The sequence below is a fragment of the Rhamphochromis sp. 'chilingali' genome (genome assembly GCF_963969265.1).
Source record: "Rhamphochromis sp. 'chilingali' genome assembly, chromosome: 11".
NCBI classification, from domain to species: domain Eukaryota; kingdom Metazoa; phylum Chordata; class Actinopteri; order Cichliformes; family Cichlidae; genus Rhamphochromis; species Rhamphochromis sp. 'chilingali'.
The window spans coordinates 4776711-4798030 of NC_137938.1; the positions used below are offsets into that span (position 1 = coordinate 4776711).

Consider the following 21320-nt stretch of genomic DNA (forward strand, 5'->3'; position numbering starts at 1 on the left):
AATGGGACAGATGATTTGTTTAAAGTACTTTGGTACTTTAGCTTGTCATAAATATTGTGCACCCACAGGCATGAGAACATAAGAAAAGAAAGGTTGGCTTCAGCTGGCTCCTTTCATAAGGCCACACTCTGGGTGTAATGTTACTTGTAAACTTCTGATAAGCTTGGAAGTATGGTGCTAGGAGCATCCCTAATTGTGTGTATGGTTGATAATAAATGCCCCGTTTTCATGGATAACGAGCTGACACATTTAGACAACAATGCCACTTGTTGCTGCAGCAGATAGCGACACATCAGATTTTAGTCACAACATGTTGAATTTTGGTTAAATGGGTTTCAATTCTTTAACTGATAATAAAGTTGACCCAGCCATCACAACCTTAATTGTGTAATAAAATGCTTCCCACAGAGGCTGTTTATTTTTTTAGGAATTGTATGACTGTCCCATGGCCCTGACCATCTTTCTTGCTTCAGTAAAGCATGAGCTGTGATAGAAAGGGTAGCAACTGCCTTTTTGATGGTCTTAATGTTTGGAAGAGTAAATTTGATCAGACGATTGTAAAACTGTCAAGCATGGTGATGGTAGCATAATGCTTACAGTGGTACTGGTATATTGTATATTGAGTTGAATAATGAAGAAGGACGACTACCTCCCATTCTCCATTTTTAAAGCAGGCTAACCTTAAGCTTGGCTAATGGCCTTCCCAAAGCGTCAAAACATGAACCTTATTGGAAATTTGTGGACTAGGCTTAAAAGCCAGGTTCAGTAAAGCCATCAAAATTTAATTAGGGGTGTCAAACCTATGGCCCGGAGCAATATCTGACTCGAGATCCAGTCTGCAATATAATTTCATATAGAGCTGGGCGATAGAACGATAACGATATGTATCGCGATATAACTTTTACTCGATAGAGAAATTAAACTATCGTGATAGAGCTCGCCGCTCTTGTCCTCTTAAAAAAAAAAAAAAAAAAAAAAAGGTCAGCCAATCCAAATTAAGTAGCGCAGAGCCGAACCAATCACAGCCGCAGCGTCACGTCGCGTGACTTGTTACGTAAAGCACAAGTGCCAAGCCGCACGTGTGTTTGTTTGGGAAGCAGCCAGCGCGTAATGGAGGAAATGAGTAGTGTGCCGACTAGAAAAATCAACCGAGCGTGACCTTAAGAGAAAACAGATGATGGTTCCAACGCCGGAGAGATTGTCGAACGGAAGAGCCATAGAAGTTCCGTAGTGTGAAGGTATTTCGGCTATTTCAAGTCTGACAAAAAACAGAGTAGCGTGCACTGTAAATTGTGCTGAAAGCAAGTCTGGAAATACAATAAACTGGTGCATGCGTCACACTGCGCCACGTTATTGTTTCGGTGAAATGAATTTCTACAATACTGTTACTGTTAATTCTACTCTCTGCAGTGTTTAAATGCTTACATATACACACAGTTACTGTCCCTCCACACATACGACTCGGTTCTGCTTCTATGCCCCAGCTTTGTTTACTTTTTCCCACCGAGGCTTCTAGACTTCTGATTGGCCAACATTTCTGCACGGTTAGGAATCTAGCGCCACCTGCTGCTTTGGCATGTTCATAGCAGCGTTTTCCTTCATTTCTGCCTTTATGTGTGGACGGAATTATTTTTTAAAACGAAAACGGAAAATCTCAGTTTTCAAAAATACCCGTGTACGCGTGGACGTAGCCTCAGTCTCTGACTGGAAGCGCTAATTCATCATTCGGCTTTTGTCAGACTAAAGTAACTGTTAAAACTGTTTGAAAAGCTCAGCTATACAACAAGGAGAGATTGAGAATTTCCTTTTATTTCTCAGTTTATTTGATATTGAAAAAAGTTAGTCAGTTTTGTCTGTTCTTCTGTAAAACAAACTAAGATTTATTTTTAGAATTAATATTTTGTTTCTAAGTGGAATTGACAATTTAGTAGTCTGTTTCGTTTGTTCTATTTTGAAACTTAAACGCTTTAGCGGCTGCCTTTTGTGTAGTTTGCAATATTTGCCTTTATTTATCTGAAAAAGTCTCATGTTCCTTAAGTACATCTACCCTGTTGAACTTATTATGGGAAATAAATATTTAAATAAAAACAAGCTGCTGATTATTTCACATTTTACTTGTGAGCAACGGCACATTTAAATCTTACAAATATAGTTATTTGGCTTATATCGTGATATATATCGTTATCGCCTGAAATGAAAAAAACATATCGTGATATGAAAAAATCTCATATCGCCCAGCTCTAATTTCATATATCAGTTATTAGTGGCTCATCATTATGTGAAAGTCCAATCTTCAGCCCTGCTGAGATCCATACAAGGTAGGGGGGGGCCGCACACCATGCGGCCAATCACATGCAAAGACAGACCGGGATCATACCATTATGTGAAAGAAGGATGGGGTGCAGATGTTCCAGAGACAAAACAAGACTGCAAAGCTGAGTACAGAATTTATAAAAATGAAACCCGTTTTTATTTTCAGCCATTTTGCAGTGTGGAAGTCAAAAGGTTTCAGACTTGTCCAGGCCTTAGACCTCATGTGTGTTCTTCATAGTCTCACAGGCCTGACTCAATTTATAATTCTTAACTTGTTTGATCTGCTGCTCACCACAAACAAGCACAAGCAAAAATTTTGGACTTTTAACTGCAGTTTCTCCTACTGATGAAAACCTCCCTTATGGTCGTTCAGGTTTTTTACAACCTGAACAGTTAAAACAAACAAAAAGCTGGACAGTCTGGGCAATGAGCTACCAGATTTTTTTTCCATAATTTTGCACATTTATTTCTTATAATTTACGTCAAAAAGAGTCGTGCTGACAGATTTCTTTCTTTGTCACAGCAGCGTTTTCTTTGCCATATAGAACAATTATTAAAAATGTAACTTCTTTACATTGACAGAATGGGGAGTTTCACTGGTCTGGCCACTTAAGGTCAAAGTGTGGGCCACAATGTAAAATGAGCTCGACACCCCTGATTTAAATAACTCTACCAGTTCTTCCAAGAAATATCAGAATTATGCCAAAAGCTAGTTGATGGCTACCAAATCATCTGGTCGAGGTGGAACTTGCTAATGGACATTTAATGAAATATTAGTGGGTGTTTATGTATATATTTGACCTATATTTATGCTTTTGAAACATCAATTTTTTTTTAAATCATTAAAAAATGTGTGCTATATAGTCATTCCATCCTGAAAAAGAACAGTCAAGAGAAATCATTAAAAGTCCTAATTTACCATGATAATCATGACCATAATAACTTTTGACCACAACTGTAATTAAACATTTTGCATCTACTCAGTATAGATTGAATCAACAATCTACGTCCATTCTGTGGTCATTAGAGTTATAAGTATAGGTATTGTTTTAGGAAGTAGGCGAATAATATATTTGCTTCTGCTAATGAAATTTGGATAAGAACTCATGTGGCATTGTCTCACATTGATGCTGGAGCTGAGAGGTGATTAGCTTAGCTTTGCATAAAGAATGAAACTATGAGGGGCAAGTTTGGAATCAAGCAGAGAGGTAATTCTGTCTCATAACTTCCCACATAAACAGAATTGACAGATTCTGTTTGTGTTCTGTATGGACTGACCCCTTTGACAGTGAAGGCTCACATGAGGACTCTGGCATTTACAGTTTGTTTACAAATGACTCTCTCAGAATTATTTCCAACTAATAAACTATAGGTGTGTGGCAAATTCTAAGAACAATTTGAAGCATCAACACCTACAAGAATGCATCTGTTAGGTCTGTTATGCTGTGGGGTGGATTTGGGTGCACTTGTCCTGATAGAGGGGACCAAGTCAATACACACTTGTCCTGAGTGGTCTCCTTTATCATATGATGAAACATTTCTTTCTGTCCTGGTGGGAGGGGTCTCTTCCAGAATAACTCACTGAACAGTGTTTCATCATTCAAACCATTCAGTAAACCTACTGAATGGTTTGAATAGCATGCCATTGATGTGAATCATATACTCTGACCTTAAGTTACCAGAGTAACGTACTATGACACATGTAAGAGTTTTCATGTCATAAATCTCTTTTATACTGGATAAATGACTATGGCAACTTATGCACATAATATTTGCTCATGGCTTTGCAAGCAAGCAGTGATGTTTCTGTATTGATTCCTTTTATTAGTTGATTCTCAGAGAGAATACATGCAAACTCGATGAAGTATACGTTGTACTTTAACAAACAAAGCAGTGCATTACAGTTACAGCAGTGCAGACTGTATGTAAATAAGTAATGCAGAAAATATATAGGTTAAATATTCTGTTTGTTTCTGATTTGCTGCCAAGTCTATATGATGCTGAATTTCAGTAAATCAAACACAGATTACGGAACGGCTCCATTGTCCATCCATCACATTAGAACAAATGGCAGCACAATATGATAGGCTGCTGTTAATATAGTAATAACTTATTGATTTACAACAGCTTTGCTGTCTTGCCTTACTTGAATCCAGTGATAATTTTTTTCTTTATATCTCTCCATGATCTGACTGAAGTAGGTGGACATCGATCAGTTCAATTTGAGTGGAAGACGAGCCAAACAATGCTTCAATTACTGTTTTATATGAGCACTCACAACGGTTGAAGCACAAAGCCTTGACTAACAAAGAAAATAAATATCCCAACCCAGGTTAAACAGCACTCTCCATTATTGTTATCCAAACACCAAATGAGAGTATATGCTTTAAAGAACTCGTGTTCCACACTTCAACTAGAGGTCAGAAGTAAAGAGCATGTGGTTTTTATCACTGTATAGGGGCCTAACGAGACTTGATATTGTGTTTTTTCTTTGTCACCCATCTGCATGTAAAATTTGAGAACTTTGTTGTTCACTTTAAATAACAATTATTACAGTTTATGATGTTCAGCTTACAAAATTGTGAGTTTGAAGGTTTTACCTACAAATGCACATTGGGTGTTGTCGTCACCCTGGTGGGTGGGTGGGAAGGGAGTTTGGACACCCAAGTTTGTGAATGTGAAAACTCGAAAATGAGGCAATATAGGAGTTTCAAACTGATACCAAAGGTGTGTCCACTCAAAATCTCAGACAAGTTTGCATCTCAGTGACCTCGACCTCAAGGTCAAGATCATAGGTCAAATTTCCTGGAAATCTTGTGAATTGAAATTACCTAGTTTAGGCTGTACGGTACCACTAGCTGCCGCCAGTATTTTTACATTTAGAAAGAGGTAGACAAAATCTTCTACAAAACTGTGCTACAAAGTGTCCTAATGCTAATCTCAGCTTCATATGGGATCATTGGGGATCTTTAAGTAAGGGTTAGGGTTGGGTTTTTTGCTTATCAACCTATTAAATACTGTTGGCATAGTTTAAGGAGATAGAGGAGTGAAGTCTCATACATTCATTTTGGCATGACTTTTTTTATGTTGTTGTTTTTTTCATATAACTTCATATTAACATAACTCTGCCAGTAACCCTAGATGGGTCTCTGGTGACCGGTTGAACGTTAACAATTTGAAATGCTAGACTGATTCTGTAAGGGTATAATAAATTGACTGAAAAAGGTGAGGAAGAGCCCCCAAAATAGCTAAAGTACATCAGCGATTCTAATAGATGAGACAAACCAACTTTTTTCTTATGTCCGTTTCCCCTCAGGACAAACAGCAGACCCCGAGCAAGAGGGCGTGGGAAGGCATTCGTAAGACCAACTCACCCCCATCCTGGGTGCGGAAGGACCTGGAGACAGTGGCGGCCTCCCCTCTTGAGCTGCAGACAGTAGAGTGGGAGAAGACCAGTGCAACCATTCCTCTTGTGGGCCAGGAGATCATGGACCTGCAGACAGAGGTGTGACCCAGATTCTGGCTCACACTAAACAATTCCACTTTCGCTCCAGAGCTCTCAGACAACCAAGCAGACACACGACACACATACTGCCCTACTGTGTACTTCTATTCAAAGGGTGGATGTAGCCAAGACCGTGAGGGGGCAAGGAGGGCAAGGAAAAGAGTCACGATTACAGAAAATCAAGTTAATGAATTAAAGAGAGAATGAGATAACGGTGTCTCATTCTCTGTTTCATTTGATGTTTTTGAAGTCACCAATTACTGGTCATCTTCCTGTATATGATCTTCAGGCTTACGCTGGAGACAGATTGCCAAAGTAGCAGACAAAGCTGCTATATGTGCATCATTAAGTCATGTAATAAACAGCATAGCAAAGGTAATCACACGATGTTTACCCCTGTATTAAATGGTTACGATGTAATAATCATGATTATGTCTCTTTATTTTCACTGTTGAGAGTATTGTTGCATTGCTGTTCTGCTCTCTTTATTCCTGACCAAATTCTGATGTTGTATGCAGCTCAACATGCCTCTGAATTTCTCTCTTTTTCAACATAAGACTTGGGAAGAAAAAATTCACACGGCATTTGAGGAGGCAGACTGCCAAACATACACCCATATGTGCCCCTCAGTGCCGCTCCCTGCTCCCCAACAATCTCTAACGCCTTATCCCACCCCTCACGATAGTAGGCCAAGGCTCACCCTGCAGCGACAAGGGAAAAAACGGGGGAGAGTGAGAAAAAGAAATCCAAAACATCACGTTGAGCCAAAATGGAAAGTTGCCTTCTCATCGACGGACACCTCAGAGATGGTGGAGCGCATGCCGGCGGGCTTTGCGCTCTGTTCGCTTTTCAACCTCAATACCGCCTAAAAGAGGGACAACGTGGACGTCCAAAAGGAGTACAGCAAACACGAGTTGGTTGGGTCAGTTTCTTGATGTACAAGCAGGCTTGATACAGTTAATGCAAACATGATGCTAAGGGAAAAAAGGTATTACTGTGTGTGTATATGTGTGTGTGCGCGCACTGAAAAAATGGAAGATGAGTAAATCCATAGATCTATCGATATATATGTTATGATGATTACAGATAATGACACATACAAGGTAGAGTAATATAAAGGATGGTGGTTGCACACAGAGAAAGCACAAGGCTCATTTGGAGTCCTGATGTACAGCATTGTAATTATTTCAACAGAGTTCTACAGAATGGATTTTAGCCTATAAATATCTTTCTTACTGTGCTTGGGGATAGTTGTCATCATTATTATAAATATGAACATGATTATTCTGATACCAGTCCTTCCTTCCCCTCCCCCTGTCCTTTCAGGGTATTGGACTATACGAGTGTTCTGTATCACAGTGTAACAGTGTGTGTTTTGATATCACCGCCAGTCACTCCCTCAGATCTGTATTTGTCGAAAAAACCCTGACTGCCGACCTCTGCGCTCCTGCTTCCTCTGACCTCTGATTTGCGCCCCACCCTGGCACACACACACACACACACACACACACACACACACACACACACACACACACACACACACACACTCTCTCTCTCTCCTCCCCTCACTCCTGTTTTTATTTCACTGGGGTCGCCTTTTTGTTAATGTACAGTTTTCAGAGCACAAAATGAATGTGTCTTATTTCTAATAAAAGCATATCTATATAATAAAATAACACAAGTCTGCTTATTTTCTTACACAGTCATTCATCATAATACATCATGTGATCTTACAAAATGATTTGTTTTTGTTATTGTTTTGCCAACAGTCTCTCGTGAGCATTTGTGAAATACAACATTTAATCTATTTGTGTTCTTGAATGTCAATTTGTACAGAAATGCATTTCTATTTTTAATGGCTATTGATCTGAGTCCATCAACTTAAAGTGAAATTATTTCAAAGGTGAAAGTTTTGCTGTTTTTGTTTTGGTGTAAGTCAATTTACTCATCAAACTTGAAACTTCAGTTTTAGTCCTGCACAGAGTTCATTAGTTTCCCATTTTCTGTGGTACTAAGATGCCATTACATGTTGAATTTGTGTAGGTGTGGGCAAAACACTTGGTTTGATTCAGAAAATAAAACCTGAACTGACAATGTGGCATGGATATTGTAAATGGACTGGTTCTTACATAGTGCTATTCTACCCTACCTGAGCACTCAGAAAGCCCTTAAGCTAAATAAGGCATCCCTGACATTCACACTCTGATGGATGCATCGGAGAGGAATTATGTTATGAACTATGTTGTCCCAGGATATTTGGGATACAGAGAGGAGCAGACAGTGACTGAACCACCAACCTTCTGATTAGTAGAGGAGCTGCTCTACCTCCTGAGCTGAGGAGAGCCACATCCTGTATATTAAACTTTACATTTAAACTAAACAAATGACAAATCAAAAGTGATTCCTGTAAAGCAAATACTTAAAAGTAGTTGTAGAAAAACATAGACAAGCTAAAGATAAAAAAAAAAGACATGCAGCAGAATAAGAGGGTGCAGGAGAGGAGTAAGACAGTAAGAGAGCAGTGAATAGGGAATAGCAGTGAATCAATGCACGGCTTGGGCTATGGTGCCAGTCTCCTGGAGAGGGGCTGGACTCTGTCACAGTCTGGAGTTGCCCTTGGTGAGAAACTGTGGGCTTGGGTGGGTATCGTAGTATCCGCGTCCTTTGTGAGGTATTCCGACATGTCCCACTGGGAGAAGGCCCTGGGGCAGACTCAGGACACGCTAGAGATCATCTCTCGGCTGGCCTGGGTGTTCTCCGAAACAAGATGGAGGAGGTGACAGGGGAGAGGGAGGTCTGGGCTTCTCTGCTTAGGCTGCTGCACCCGCGACCCAGCCCCGGATAAGCGGAAGAAGATGGATAGATAACAATATGATGTAACAATAATTTTATGAATAGTAGCAGTATTGATAGTTATTCAACTCAAGGAATGTTCATTAAGTTTTCTTTATTGTATTTTAACACCGTCGCCATCTGAGTATTGTTTTGAGCTTACCACTCATTAGTCATTCATTAATCACTCAAGACTCCCTTAAAATATTTTTGTATGCGTTTTTTTAGACATTGCATAAAAACAAACTTCATAAACCTTTGTTTGTTCTGTACAAGTAAAAAAAAAACTAATAGTTCTTTAGAATTGTTAATTCATTTGCATGTTTACTGATACTATATAAACCAGTTTGTGTGAGCATTGTAACATCTTCTTTTTACAAAGAAAATGCAGTGTGTTCACTTTTAGTACACAAGCTTATAGCAGGGACATAAGATGGCTTCAGAAAAATTTACTTTAAGATACATTTAAGAAAAAAAAATAGCACAGGAAATTCAGTCTTGTTCTATATGAAGTTTTTAAGCTCTTTTTACACCTTGTAATGTGTCCTTGTTGAACTTTTTGTGGGTGATCTGCACTACTGCAACCCAGCTTTGACAATTAGATGTTTCTCTGTGCTGCGATGGAAACTCTCTGATGTGGCCAGTATGCAATCAGCCAGTTTCACAGTCAGCACTTGAAATTATCCTTAGGCCACTTTTGTGAAACGTTAGTTTGTAAGCTAGAGTTTTTTTGGCCTTTCATGTTATCTTATACCACTGTGTAATATTGCCACATGTTCGCTAGTTGTATATGCTGTAGTAGTGAAATAATGTCTTGCAGAAACATCACCTAATCACTCAGCTAATCAGATATCACCAGAATATGTTTTTTCTTTATCAAAGCACAGCATTTGTTAAGTTGGGCAAGTAATAATTAAAATCACAAAGAAATGTGTTAAAAAGTGTTAATTCAGGCAAAAAACCTACCCATATGGAAAAGAAATAGAAAACACTTCTAAAAGACTTGAATCAGATGTGGCCTACTTCATATAGTGAATCATATAAGGCTTCTATGATTTACTCATGAAAGTGGCCACTTTCTCATTACTTTCTTACAGTGGGGCAAAAAAGTATTTAGTCAGCCACTTCAACTGTGAGAGACAGAATGTGAAAAAAAAATCCATGAATCCACATGGTAGGATTTGTAAAGAATTAATTCGTAAATCAGGGTGGAAAATAAGTATTTGGTCAATAACAAAAATACAACTCAATACTTTGTAACATAACCTTTGTTGGCAATAACAGAGGTCAAACGTTTACTATAGGTCTTTACCAGGTTTGCACACACAGTAGCTGGTATTTTGGCCCATTCCTCCATGCAGATCTTCTCGAGAGCAGTGATGTTTTGGGGCTGTCGCCGAGCAGATTATAATATCATTTTATGCCATGTTATACCCCTAATTAAAGATTGTGAATTATTATGTAGTTTTAGTTTGCATTATTCCCCTAAATTAGAAGCTGACAACTATTGCATTAGTTAAACTGATTTGCATTAGAGTAGACTGCTGATTTATTGTGAATGAATGATATTGTTTTATGATGCATTATACTGCTGAGTTATAAGAAATACTGTTTGCAGAAAAGTCATCGCCTTATTTGTCTGATTAGAAGAGAACAGAGTATACTGGAGTTTTCTGCCCCATCTCAGCCGGAGCAGATAAACTGGGAGCCAAGGTTGTAGCTTCGGCGCCGTGTGAGAGAAAACATGTGAATGTTTAGGCTTTTTTTTTTTTTTTTTTTTTTTTTCTAAATGACATCAGAAACAGCAGTATGCGACATTACGTGATGGCAGAGCTTCAGTTCATCCTTTGTCATTTTTTTTTTTTTTTTTTTAATAAATAGGACAGGGGGAATGAATGAGAGAGAGAGGGGGAGAGAAAGAAAGAAAACCAAAGGGGAGAAGAGACGGTGAGAAGGGGGGGGAAGAGAGAGAGAAAAAAAAGAACTCCTGGGTCACCTGTATGGAGAAAAAAAAACAAACAAACAAAAAAAACAAACAGAGGAGACAGCAAACAACAAAGAGCAACATAATAATAGAGAAAACAAAGCACCATCACAATAAACTAGCTAGTCATAGATATCAGTATTTACTAAGTAATAAACGATATTGTGCAGCACGCAAGATAGACAGCGCACAGTGTGCTTTGAGGCAGCAGCCAAGAAAGCTTTAGTCCGCGTCTGTGAATACCCATGTGTGCATACCTGTGTGGATCAGCATGCTTGCATTCCAAAGGTTTCTCCATGTAATGATCTGCTAGGGAGTGTGGGGGGGCCACAGCCCCGTCCTCCAGGGTGTGAAGCGGGTATGGAGGAGATCAAAACTCCAGACATCCAGAGGCCCCCAGAACACAAGAGACCATGGAAGACCAACAGAGGGGCAGCCGCGCCACTGTCCCAGTAAGAGCTGAGGAGAGTCCCAGATGAGGGCTCGCCCAGCAGCCGCGGAGCAGAAGTTAGGGGGAGTTGCAGTGACGCGCCCGTGAGCTCCGCCGGCCCCCAGCTGCGCCTGAGTGACCGAGCCCTAGGCCGAGAGGCCGGGGGCACCCCACCTCCAAAGGGGCCCGAGCGAGCCCCAGGCCCCAGGCCCCGACAAGCGGCCGCCAAGGAGTGAGCCGGTGTGTACCCGGACGCCCACCCCCAGACACAAAGAACCACCAACACACCGACACCTGAGGGAGTCCGCCACCGGCAGGGGAAGTGGTGGTGGGTGGAGATAGGCCTCCAAACCTTGGAGGGCCTGAGGTGTCCCCAGAGAGGTGGCGTCTGATACCCAACCTGACATATAGACACAGACATACAGGCACACACAGACTCAAACATCCATTCCCACCCTCATGCTCTCATATGCACTCACTCCACACTCAACCAACGTGGAGACAGACATAAAGAGACGCTGTACACACAATCACACTCCCCAAGCGTACTCTACAAACCGGGTCTAGGTACCCTTGCCCCTGGAGGGGGGAATTGCACCCAGACCCAGGTGGTGTTACCCTTTTCCCTGCGGTGGGGAGAGGCAGACCACCCCGACTCCGCAGCAGCAGGGAGGCCCCACACCCCAGACCGCAGTCGGACGGCCAACTCCTCCTACTAGCCCTCCCGCTCCAGCAGGCCGCAGAGAATGGGGGTGGGAGAAGACTCCAAACCTCCCTCCACCCGCTCATTGTAGTGTTGATGCATATGTGTTCTAAGGTGCAATTAAAACCCAGGAGGGCATGGAGCTACCTGCCAAGGAGCAGCAGGTAAGCGCATAGTCCCTCCTGCTAACCCTCAATGACTAAGTGTATTTAAAATTGAGAGGTGGGCAACGACGTCAGGGGTGAGGTATACACCCTGATGGTGATTTGGACTCCGTGATTGTGCCCACCCCCAAGATCCTATATGTATGTGTAATGAGAGTGTGAATAATGTGAGTGTCTAAGTTGTGGGATAAAATTGAGGCAGAGGCAGCCAGAAGGGGATGGGGGGGGGGGGGGGGGGGGGGGGGGGTAGCCTCCTCTGCACCCTGGTGACATACCCCCACTCCAAGGCCCTGCATGTGTGGGTGGTTGTGGAGGAGCGGGAAGAGGGAGGCAGCTGGAGATGGGGAGGGAAGGAAGGGAGGGGCAGGTAACCCCTCCCTGGGGCCAGCTCCCCCGCTGACCCCAGTAGGCACTCCCACCCTCCGCGACCCACCAGGGAAGGGGGGCCCAGGCCCATCAGACCGGGGCCCAGTGCAGTAGCGCCCCCCGGCTCCACAGAGCCCTGGACAGTCCACCCAACCCCACCACAGAGAAAACTGCACCCACCCCACCAACCACACATCTTCCAGACTACATAAGACGGTAAACGCCCAGGCTGAGATCTTCCTCCACCTCTCCTGTATCTCCCCCTCCTGCAGAGAGTTCCTGAAGAGAAGAAAGCTCCTGCAAGATGTGACTATCCCCCCCACCAGTTGAAGAGCCCCCCAGGCGGCTCGACACACCAGCGGCACCCTGCTCCAGGGCCGGGCCCCCATGCACCCACCCGCCCACAACCCCGGCAACACACCAACCAGGACCCAAGCCCCCGAGGCCCGGCCCGGGCCCCAGCCCAGAGACGGAGCGCTCCCAGAACCTCACGCCCATCCCGGACCCACCCAGGGGCAGCCAGGTTGCCAGGTCAGTAACCCACGTCCGTCAGCACAGACCCTCCCCTAGCCCCGCTGCACGCAGCCGCGAGGAAACAGTCACCTGAGAGCCAACAGAGCCCTCAACCGGACGTGACCGCTACCCCGGGTTGAGCCCCCCAAGGAAGATGCCTCCGGGGAACCCCCCGACGCCCTAAGCCTGTCCCTACCCCCTCACCAATCACAACAGTGAAGGCGGGACCAAACTATGACCCCCCACCCCCACTAGGTGATGGAGCTGATAAAAGGGGCCCAGAGCAATTGATCTAATGTGGTGGCAGAGGCTGTGTCAAGACTAATGTAATCTAATAGATAATTTCTATATTGGTTAGAATTGAGATTATTTTTATTTTTCCAGTTCATGAGGACTGTTTTCTTGGCTATGCATAGGGCAGTGAGGATCATATGGGCGATATTCTTTTCTGAAGTGATATTATCTAAGCTGCCCAACAAACACACTAAGGGGGAGGTTGGAATGTTACATTTCAGACACTTTGATAAGTCTTCACATATCTCGCGCCAAAACTTTTGCACTGGTGGACAGAACCAAAGAGCGTGGATGTAATTGTCTGGTGTATTGCCTTGACAGTGTGAGCAGTTGTTGGAAGATGTAAAGCCCATCTTGAACATCCGATGACCTGTATAGTGCACTCTATGAAGTATTTTGTATTGTATTAATTGCAGACTGGGATTTTTAATTAATTTAAAAGTTTTTAAGCAAATCTGAGACCAGAAGTTTTGGTCTAGGTTGACTGATAAATCTGCTTCCCACTTTGCAGTAGGAAGGGATATTGATTCATCTAATTTAGAAAGTGTTCTGTATATTTTAGATAATAATTTGGGGGATTTAAGAGTAAGAAAATGTGCCGCACTTAGTGGTGTTTGTAATTCAACTTGACTGAGGTTAAATTTCTTTTTTACTATGGATTTAATTTGTTGATATTCTAAAAACCTTGTCTTGTTGATCCCATATTGTTCAACTAGTCTGTCAAATGGAATAAATTCTGTTCCCTCTAATATATGTTCTAAGTATTTAATTCCTTTACAACTCCATTCTGGGAAATTAATCATATTATTGTTTTGTAATATGTCAGGGTTATTCCAGATAGGTGTACGTTTGCATGGGATTAATGAAGACTCCATTATTTTTAGAAACTCCCACCATGCTGTTAGAGAAAAGCTGATGTTGATACTTTTAAAGCATTCATGTCTTTTGATGTTTGAGCTAATAAATGGTAGGTCTGAAATCTCTAGATCCTTGCATAGTGCCTGTTCAACATCTAGCCAGGGCTCAACTAAGAAGGTATGTTTTAACCATTCTGAGATGAACTGAAGCCTGTTGGCTAAGAAGTATTGGTGAAAATTAGGCAGATCTAATCCTCCTCTATCCTTGGTTCTTTGTAGCGTTTTTAAGCTAATACGCGGGGGTTTATCTTTCCAAAGGAATTTGGAAATATATGAATCCAGAGATCTGAACCAATCTTGTGATGGTTTGTTAGGGATCATCAAAAATAAGTAATTTATTTTTGGCAAGATCATCATTTTTATAGTGGCGACCCTTCCCATGAGTGATATGGGTAAAGATTTCCATCTAGTCAGATCGCCTTCTACTTTCTTTAGAAGTGGGATGTGGTTTAGTTTAGTTAAGTCTGAAAGCTTAGGAGAGACATTAATACCTAAATATTTAATATTTCCGGATTGCAGTGGGGCAGAGGAAGAATTATGGAAGGAGCAGTTAATGGGGAGAACTGTAGATTTTGGCCAGTTAATTGAATAATCTGAAACTCTTGAAAACCAGTTTATTAAAGTAATTACCTCAGAGAGGTTGGTTTGTGTGTTTTGCAGAAAAAGCAACACATCATCCGCATAGAGACTGATTTTATGTTCTATGTTCTTACATTTTATGCCCTTAATTGTTGTAGCCTGTCTAAATGCTGCTGCTAGAGGTTCGATAAAAATTGCAAAAAGTGAGGGGGAGAGTGGGCATCCCTGTCTGGTGCCCCTCAGGAGACAGAAGCTGGAGGATGTCTGGTCATTTGTTCTGATACGAGCCATTGGGGAATTGTATAATATTCTTATCCAGTTTATGAAAGAGTTTCCAAAACCAAATTTGTGTAAAGTTGCGAATAAAAATTTCCAATTAACTCTGTCAAATGCTTTTTCTGCATCTAGAGATAATATTATGGCTTCGATGTTTTTATCGTATGAGTAGTCTATTAAATTAAGTAATCTACGAGTGTTTGTTGAGGAGTGCCGACCTTTTATGAAACCAGTTTGGTCAGGATGAATTAAGAGGGGGGTCATTTTCTCTAATCTCTTTGAGAGAGCTTTGCAGATTATTTTAAGGTCTACATTTAAAAGAGAAATTGGACGATAGCTTGAGGGAAATAAAGGGTCTTTGCCTGGTTTTAGCAGGAGACTAATGTTGGCAGAATTCATATTTGGTGGTAGTCTGCCCTTTTCCTCGATTTCCTGCAACATGCTGTGGAATACTGGTGCCAAAATTGTCCAGAATTCTTTGTAGAATTCTGCAGCGAAGCCGTCTGGACCTGGAGCCTTATTATTGGGCATACTTATCAGGGCTTCCTGGAGTTCACTTGGCGTCAGTGGCGAATCCAGTTCCATTGCTTGACTGTCTAGTAATTTTGGAAGAGTTACGTTGTCAAGAAACAGATCAATTTCATTTTTAGATGGGTTTATTTGTGGTGAGTATAAAGTTTCATAGAAATCCCTAAAAATGTTGTTTATTCTTCCAGGATCATATATTGTGTTCCCCGATAAATCTTTAGCAGCACATATAGTTGTTTTTTCTTTATTTATTTTTAGCTGGTTAGCTAGAAATCGACCTGATTTGTTACTGTGTTTAGGCTTTTTATGATAAGGTGGAGGCACCAGAGGCTATAAGAGTTTGAGTAATGCTCCACCATTTTGAGATCTGAGGCTGTCTGCATACAGTGTCCATCTCCCACGCGTGTGTGCATTAAAATCATCGTTTGACTCAACCCGGCCGGACCAGTGTTGTTATTGTGGTTTTTCTCTTGTGTCCATCCCCAATTTGAACTCGTAACAACGGACTTTCAACTCCCGCCACAGATTTTCTATGGGGTTGAGGTCTGGAGACTGGCTAGGCCACTCCAGGACTTTCAAATGCTTCTTACGGAGCCACTCCTTTGTTGCCCGGGCGGTGTGTTTTGGATCATTGTCATGTTGGAAGACCCAGCCTCGTTTCATCTTCAAACTTCTCACTGATGGAAGGAGGTTTTGGCTCAAAATCTCACGATACATGGCCCCATTCATTCTGTCCTTAACACGGATCAGTCGTCCTGTCCCCTTGGCAGAAAAACAGCCCCGTAGCATGATGTTTCCACCCCCATGCTTCACAGTAGGTATGGTGTTCTTGGGATGCAACTCAGTATTCTTCTTCCTCCAAACACGACGAGTTGAGTTTATACCAAAAAGTTCTACTTTGGTTTCATCTGACCACATGACATTCTCCCAATCCTCTGCTGTATCATCCATGTGCTCTCTGGCAAACTTCAGACGGGCCTGGACATGCACTGGCTTCAGCAGCGGAACACGTCTGGCACTGCGGGATTTGATTCCCTGCCGTTGTAGTGTGTTACTGATGGTGACCTTTGTTACTTTGGTCCCAGCTCTCTGCAGGTCATTCACCAGGTCCCCCCGTGTGGTTCTGGGATCTTTGCTCACCGTTCTCATGATCATTTTGACCCCACGGGATGAGATCTTGCGTGGAGCCCCAGATCGAGGGAGATTATCAGTGGTCTTGTATGTCTTCCATTTTCTGATGATTGCTCCCACAGTTGATTTTTTCACACCAAGCTGCTTGCCTATTGTAGATTCACTCTTCCCAGTCTGGTGCAGGTCTACAATACTTTTCCTGGTGTCCTTCGAAAGCTCTTTGGTCTTGGCCATGGAGGAGTTTGGAGTCTGACTGTTTGAGGCTGTGGACAGGTGTGTTTTATACAGATGATGAGTTCAAACAGGTGCCATTCATACAGGTAACGAGTGGGAGACAGAAAAGCTTCTTACAGAAGACGTTACAGGTCTGTGAGAGCCAGAGATTTTCCTTGTTTGAGGTGACCAAATACTTATTTTCCACCCTAATTTACGAATAAATTCTTTACAAATCCTACCATGTGAATTCATGGATTTTTTTTTCACATTCTGTCTCTCACAGTTGAAGTGTACCTCTGGTGCAAATTACTGACCTCTGTCATCATTTTAAGTGGGGGAACTTGCACAATCGGTGGCTGACTAAATACTTTTTTGCCCCACTGTATATTGTTTTAGTAAGTATCCAAAACATACAAGTTTAATTTACATAATTTTTCTAGGGATCTCATATCTGTTTTCAGTCTTGCATGCTTTTCATACAAGTTTTCACACAGACAGACACAAACTTTATAAGATTTATATATATCCTTTCCATATGGGTAATTAGTGGTTATTTGTCAAGTGTTATGAATCGCAGTAACATGTTTGAAAAAAATTCGTATGGGGCAACAAAAGGTTGGAAAACAAGGTGATATTTAAAAGAAATGGCTGGAAAAACATTTTTCAGGTCAGGTTAACATGATTGTGCATAAAAAATATATATATTCTTAGGGAGGCTGAGTTTCTCAAAAATAAAAATGGGCACAGGTTCCTGCATTTTAAAATTGTGTAACTTTTTCAGAACAGTGTTCCTGCACATAAAATTCCCAAGATGTTAAATAGCTTATCATCTGCATTATATAATCATCAGCAGATTCTGGGAAACAGAGGACACCTCTGTGCTGGAGAAACAGGGCTGAAAATCAATACTGACTGACCCTCGGGCATATCCTCTGACTAAAAAGGAGAGGGACCATCCAGCTTGCTCTCAGTAGTAACTTAAGCCTACATCTCTGATGGTATGGGGCTGAATAAGTGCCACATCAATGCTGTTATTTATACAACGTGTAATATTAGATCATATGTATAATGCTGGTATAATACAATAAAAATTTAAAAAATGTTATTCATTTTGTATTCACTTGGGTTATCTTTGTCTAATATTAAAATGTGTTTGCTGATGTGAAAAATAGAGTGACAAACATGTAAAAAACTATAAACCTGGACGAGGGTGAACAATTTTTCACAGCATTGTTATTCTACATGTAGCTACTGTACCGAATGAAGCTTGTTACTCAGATGACTGACACAGGTTACATCCTGTAGCTGTGAAGATGACTGCAGCATTGGGGTGACATAACTGTGGCATTGGTCATGATTATTGCAGTGACATATCATTTCATGGCTGCTGTAACACAAAATTTGCAGAGGCTGTGTTTGCATGGGGAGTCAAGATGGGTGTGTTCCTGAACACTGTGGTGTGCTGCCTGTCGTGTCTTATAAAGTGTATAGTGAAGCTAATGTGCAGCTTAGAATGTAGAAAGGACACAATAAACAATATATGCAATCCAGAATAACTGCACATTTAGTGTCATGTCATTTCTAATTTTTATAATGTTTTCAGAGAGTTCCTCTAAGTTTAGCATGTGATGCAGTCATATTCGCCTGTTTATTTAAACATCCTTCACTTGCACTATGATTCCGTTAAACTCTTCAAAGACTTTTTTTTTTGTTAATCACTTAGCTCTTCTGTATGTGTCCACATACACATTCCTGCTCATACTTACCTTAAGACATGGACTGTGAGCTAGTTCAGGCAGAAAACGCAAGCTGCACTGCATTACTCCTGCAGAATTTGCATTTCTCCCTGTGACGTGTTAGTGATGGTGTTTTAAGCTCCAAGAAGTAAGTGTAATGTCCTCTGCCTCTAACGCCTTGCTAGAGTCGACATTCAGACTAAACTCCTCTTCAAAATGACCACGCCGACAAGAGGGTTTGACTTCACTCCCTTTACTTAGGCCAGTTGAAGTAGGGTAAAACTGAGAAACAACATGAAATGCTCTTAGAAATCATAGATGTCAAATACACAATAACAGTACAAATGACTTGTTTAGCCAAAAGCGTTAGCGAATCCTCTCTTTACAAACATTTCTATTAAGCAAACACTGCAATCACATTTCTTCAAGTAGATTTTGTTCATTAGTAAGGATGGAACAGAATTACATACCGACAATGCCCTTAAAGACCATCTTAAGGAAGACAATTGTCACTACAGCAGAGAACAGGAGAACAGGAGAAGTCTTTTCCCCAAACAATACCATGCACTTTCTGATGACATCATAGAACAGAGACAGATTTGCGCACGTTACACCAGGTCATGCCAGAAGGAGGCACTAAAGAGCAACTTTCTCAGGGAAAATCTATTTAAACAGAACACGGTTACATGTTGACAGAACACTTCCCATCTGAAACTCAGCAGGTTTCACCTACTAATATGACATGGTCAAACACATTTCAGTCATCTGGAGGAATGAGCAAGATCATCTCATTCACGGGTCGGATGTAAAGCTTTGGTCCCTCTTTCTTAATGACCTTCATTTGCACTTTACGCACCCTTCCATCTTTACTGGGATACACATCAACGGTAATACCTAAGGGCCAATCGTTCCTACTGCACTGACTGTCCTTAAGAAGCACCACACTTCCTTGCTTAAGGTTTGGCCGGTTAGATGTCCACTTTGTTCGACACTGTACCGTTGACAGATACTGTTTCCGCCACCCAAAATGTGTTAGACAAGCTTTGGACCCTGCGCCACTGTTGCTTCAATAGGTTTTTATGTCCAAAATCTCTTACTATCAGCGTGGCCTCCTCTCGTGCGACGGGCTGATACAGAGCAGGGCCCAAACACATCAGTGCCGACGTTGCTAAAAGGTGGTTCGATGCTGAGCCTGTCTGGTGGCAAGACTGCCATCTTTTGAACTTCACACCTCCCTCTCAGCCTTCGACAAGTGACACACTCGAAAACAAGTCTATTAATGCATCTCCTGCCACCAACGATCCAGTAACCTGTAGATCGGACAGCTCCTTCAGTGAAGAGACGTCCTTGGTAACGTACCTGCTCATGAAAGTGACGCACTATGAGAGTGGTTACGTGATGCCGTCCAGGCAGAACCAGTGGCCGTTTTCGTGGAACTCTATTTTTGCCTCAATGAGACGACCCCCAATCCTTAATAGCCTGTCTGAGTCCACGGCAACAAGTGAGCTGCTCTTGGGAATGTTGGCGTTTGATGCAAGACACTCCAGTTCTTTTCTATAGACCTCTTGTTGAACTGTTTTGATAATGACTAGCTTACTCTGTTCAAGAATATCCCCGGTTGGGGGTGTGCTGCACTGATGCCAACCCTCACATTTTTGAGCGACACACTCCTTTCCTTTTTTGAAGCTCTGAACAATGTGAATAAGGGTACCAAGAGCCCTTATGAGGGAACTCCAGCATGAGAAGCGATTGAAGAGCCAAGATGTTTGAGGACTGTGACCGACAGTGTTGTGACTTGAGGCCTGATTTCACTGTCTTGATCTGGTTCCAAAAAGTCAAACCTCTGTACCACGGGTGACGCCCCTTCAGGTCAAGACAAGAATGCCAGTCCAGAAAACCATATTGTGTTCTCAAGGCGGTCTGCTGTGATAGACCGTGTGGCGATGTCTGTGAGATTGTCTTCTGTGCAGACATATTGCCACTGCTGTGGCATTGTGCTTCATCTGATTCTCTGGACTCGATTGCTCACGTATACATAAAACCTCCTTTTCTCATTGTAGATATATCTGAGCACCACTTTACTGTCTGTGTAGTAGCTGACTGCGTCAAATACAATGTCTATTTCGGAGGTGATGACCTCAGACAGAGTTACTGCCATGACTGCTGCACAAAGCTCCAACCGAGGTATAGTATGCTCTGGACGTGGGGCCAGTTTGGCTTTACTTGCAACCAATCTAGTGCAGCATCCCCCATCTGCATCCACAGTCTTCAAGTAGGCAACAGCAGCTACTGCTTTCTCTGAAGCATCTGAAAAGACACAGAGTTCTGTTAACTTCCTCAGATGTCTTAACTCCTGCAGAGAATCTCTCCCACACCTTTTCTTTTTCTTCTGGCAATGGGTGTCCCAGTCAGAAGACTCTGAGGCTAGTTCTCGACGCAGCAGTTTTCCTTGAATTGTCACAGGCAAAACAAATCCTAGAGGATCGTACAGGCTGTTCACCATTGAGAGAACTCCTCGTTGAGTGAATGACTTTCTCTCATCCTGAACCCGGTAAGTAAAACAGTCTGAATTCAAGTCCCAGTACAGCCCAAGGTTACGCTGCATTGGTAGAGTGTCAGCAGTAAGGTCCAAATCCTTCAGGTCTGTGGCATGATCTTCACTGGGAAAGGCCTTCGTGACCTCCTTGCTGTTCGAAGCCAGCTTATGCAGCCTAAGGTTAGAGCAAGCCAGCATTTTTTGAGTTCTTTTGAGCAGATCAATAGCTGCATCTGCTGTGGGCAAGGACTTTAACCTGTCATCTACGTAAAAGTCACGAGTGACAAACTGTTCTGC

At 42.2% G+C, this 21320-nt stretch overlaps 1 protein-coding gene across 1 annotated transcript in view; it reads left to right on the forward strand.

The window, feature by feature from the left end:
- Positions 1-7841, forward strand: part of LOC308406217 (adhesion G protein-coupled receptor B1-like) — a 213550-nt gene extending 205709 nt beyond the window's left edge. Inside the window, exon 34 of the mRNA XM_080897088.1 lies at positions 5630-7841. Coding sequence (XP_080753214.1) covers positions 5630-5824 — 195 coding nt within the window. The 3' untranslated portion in view covers positions 5825-7841. The remainder of the gene's footprint in view (positions 1-5629) is intronic.
- The last annotated feature ends 13479 nt before the right edge of the window (positions 7842-21320 follow it).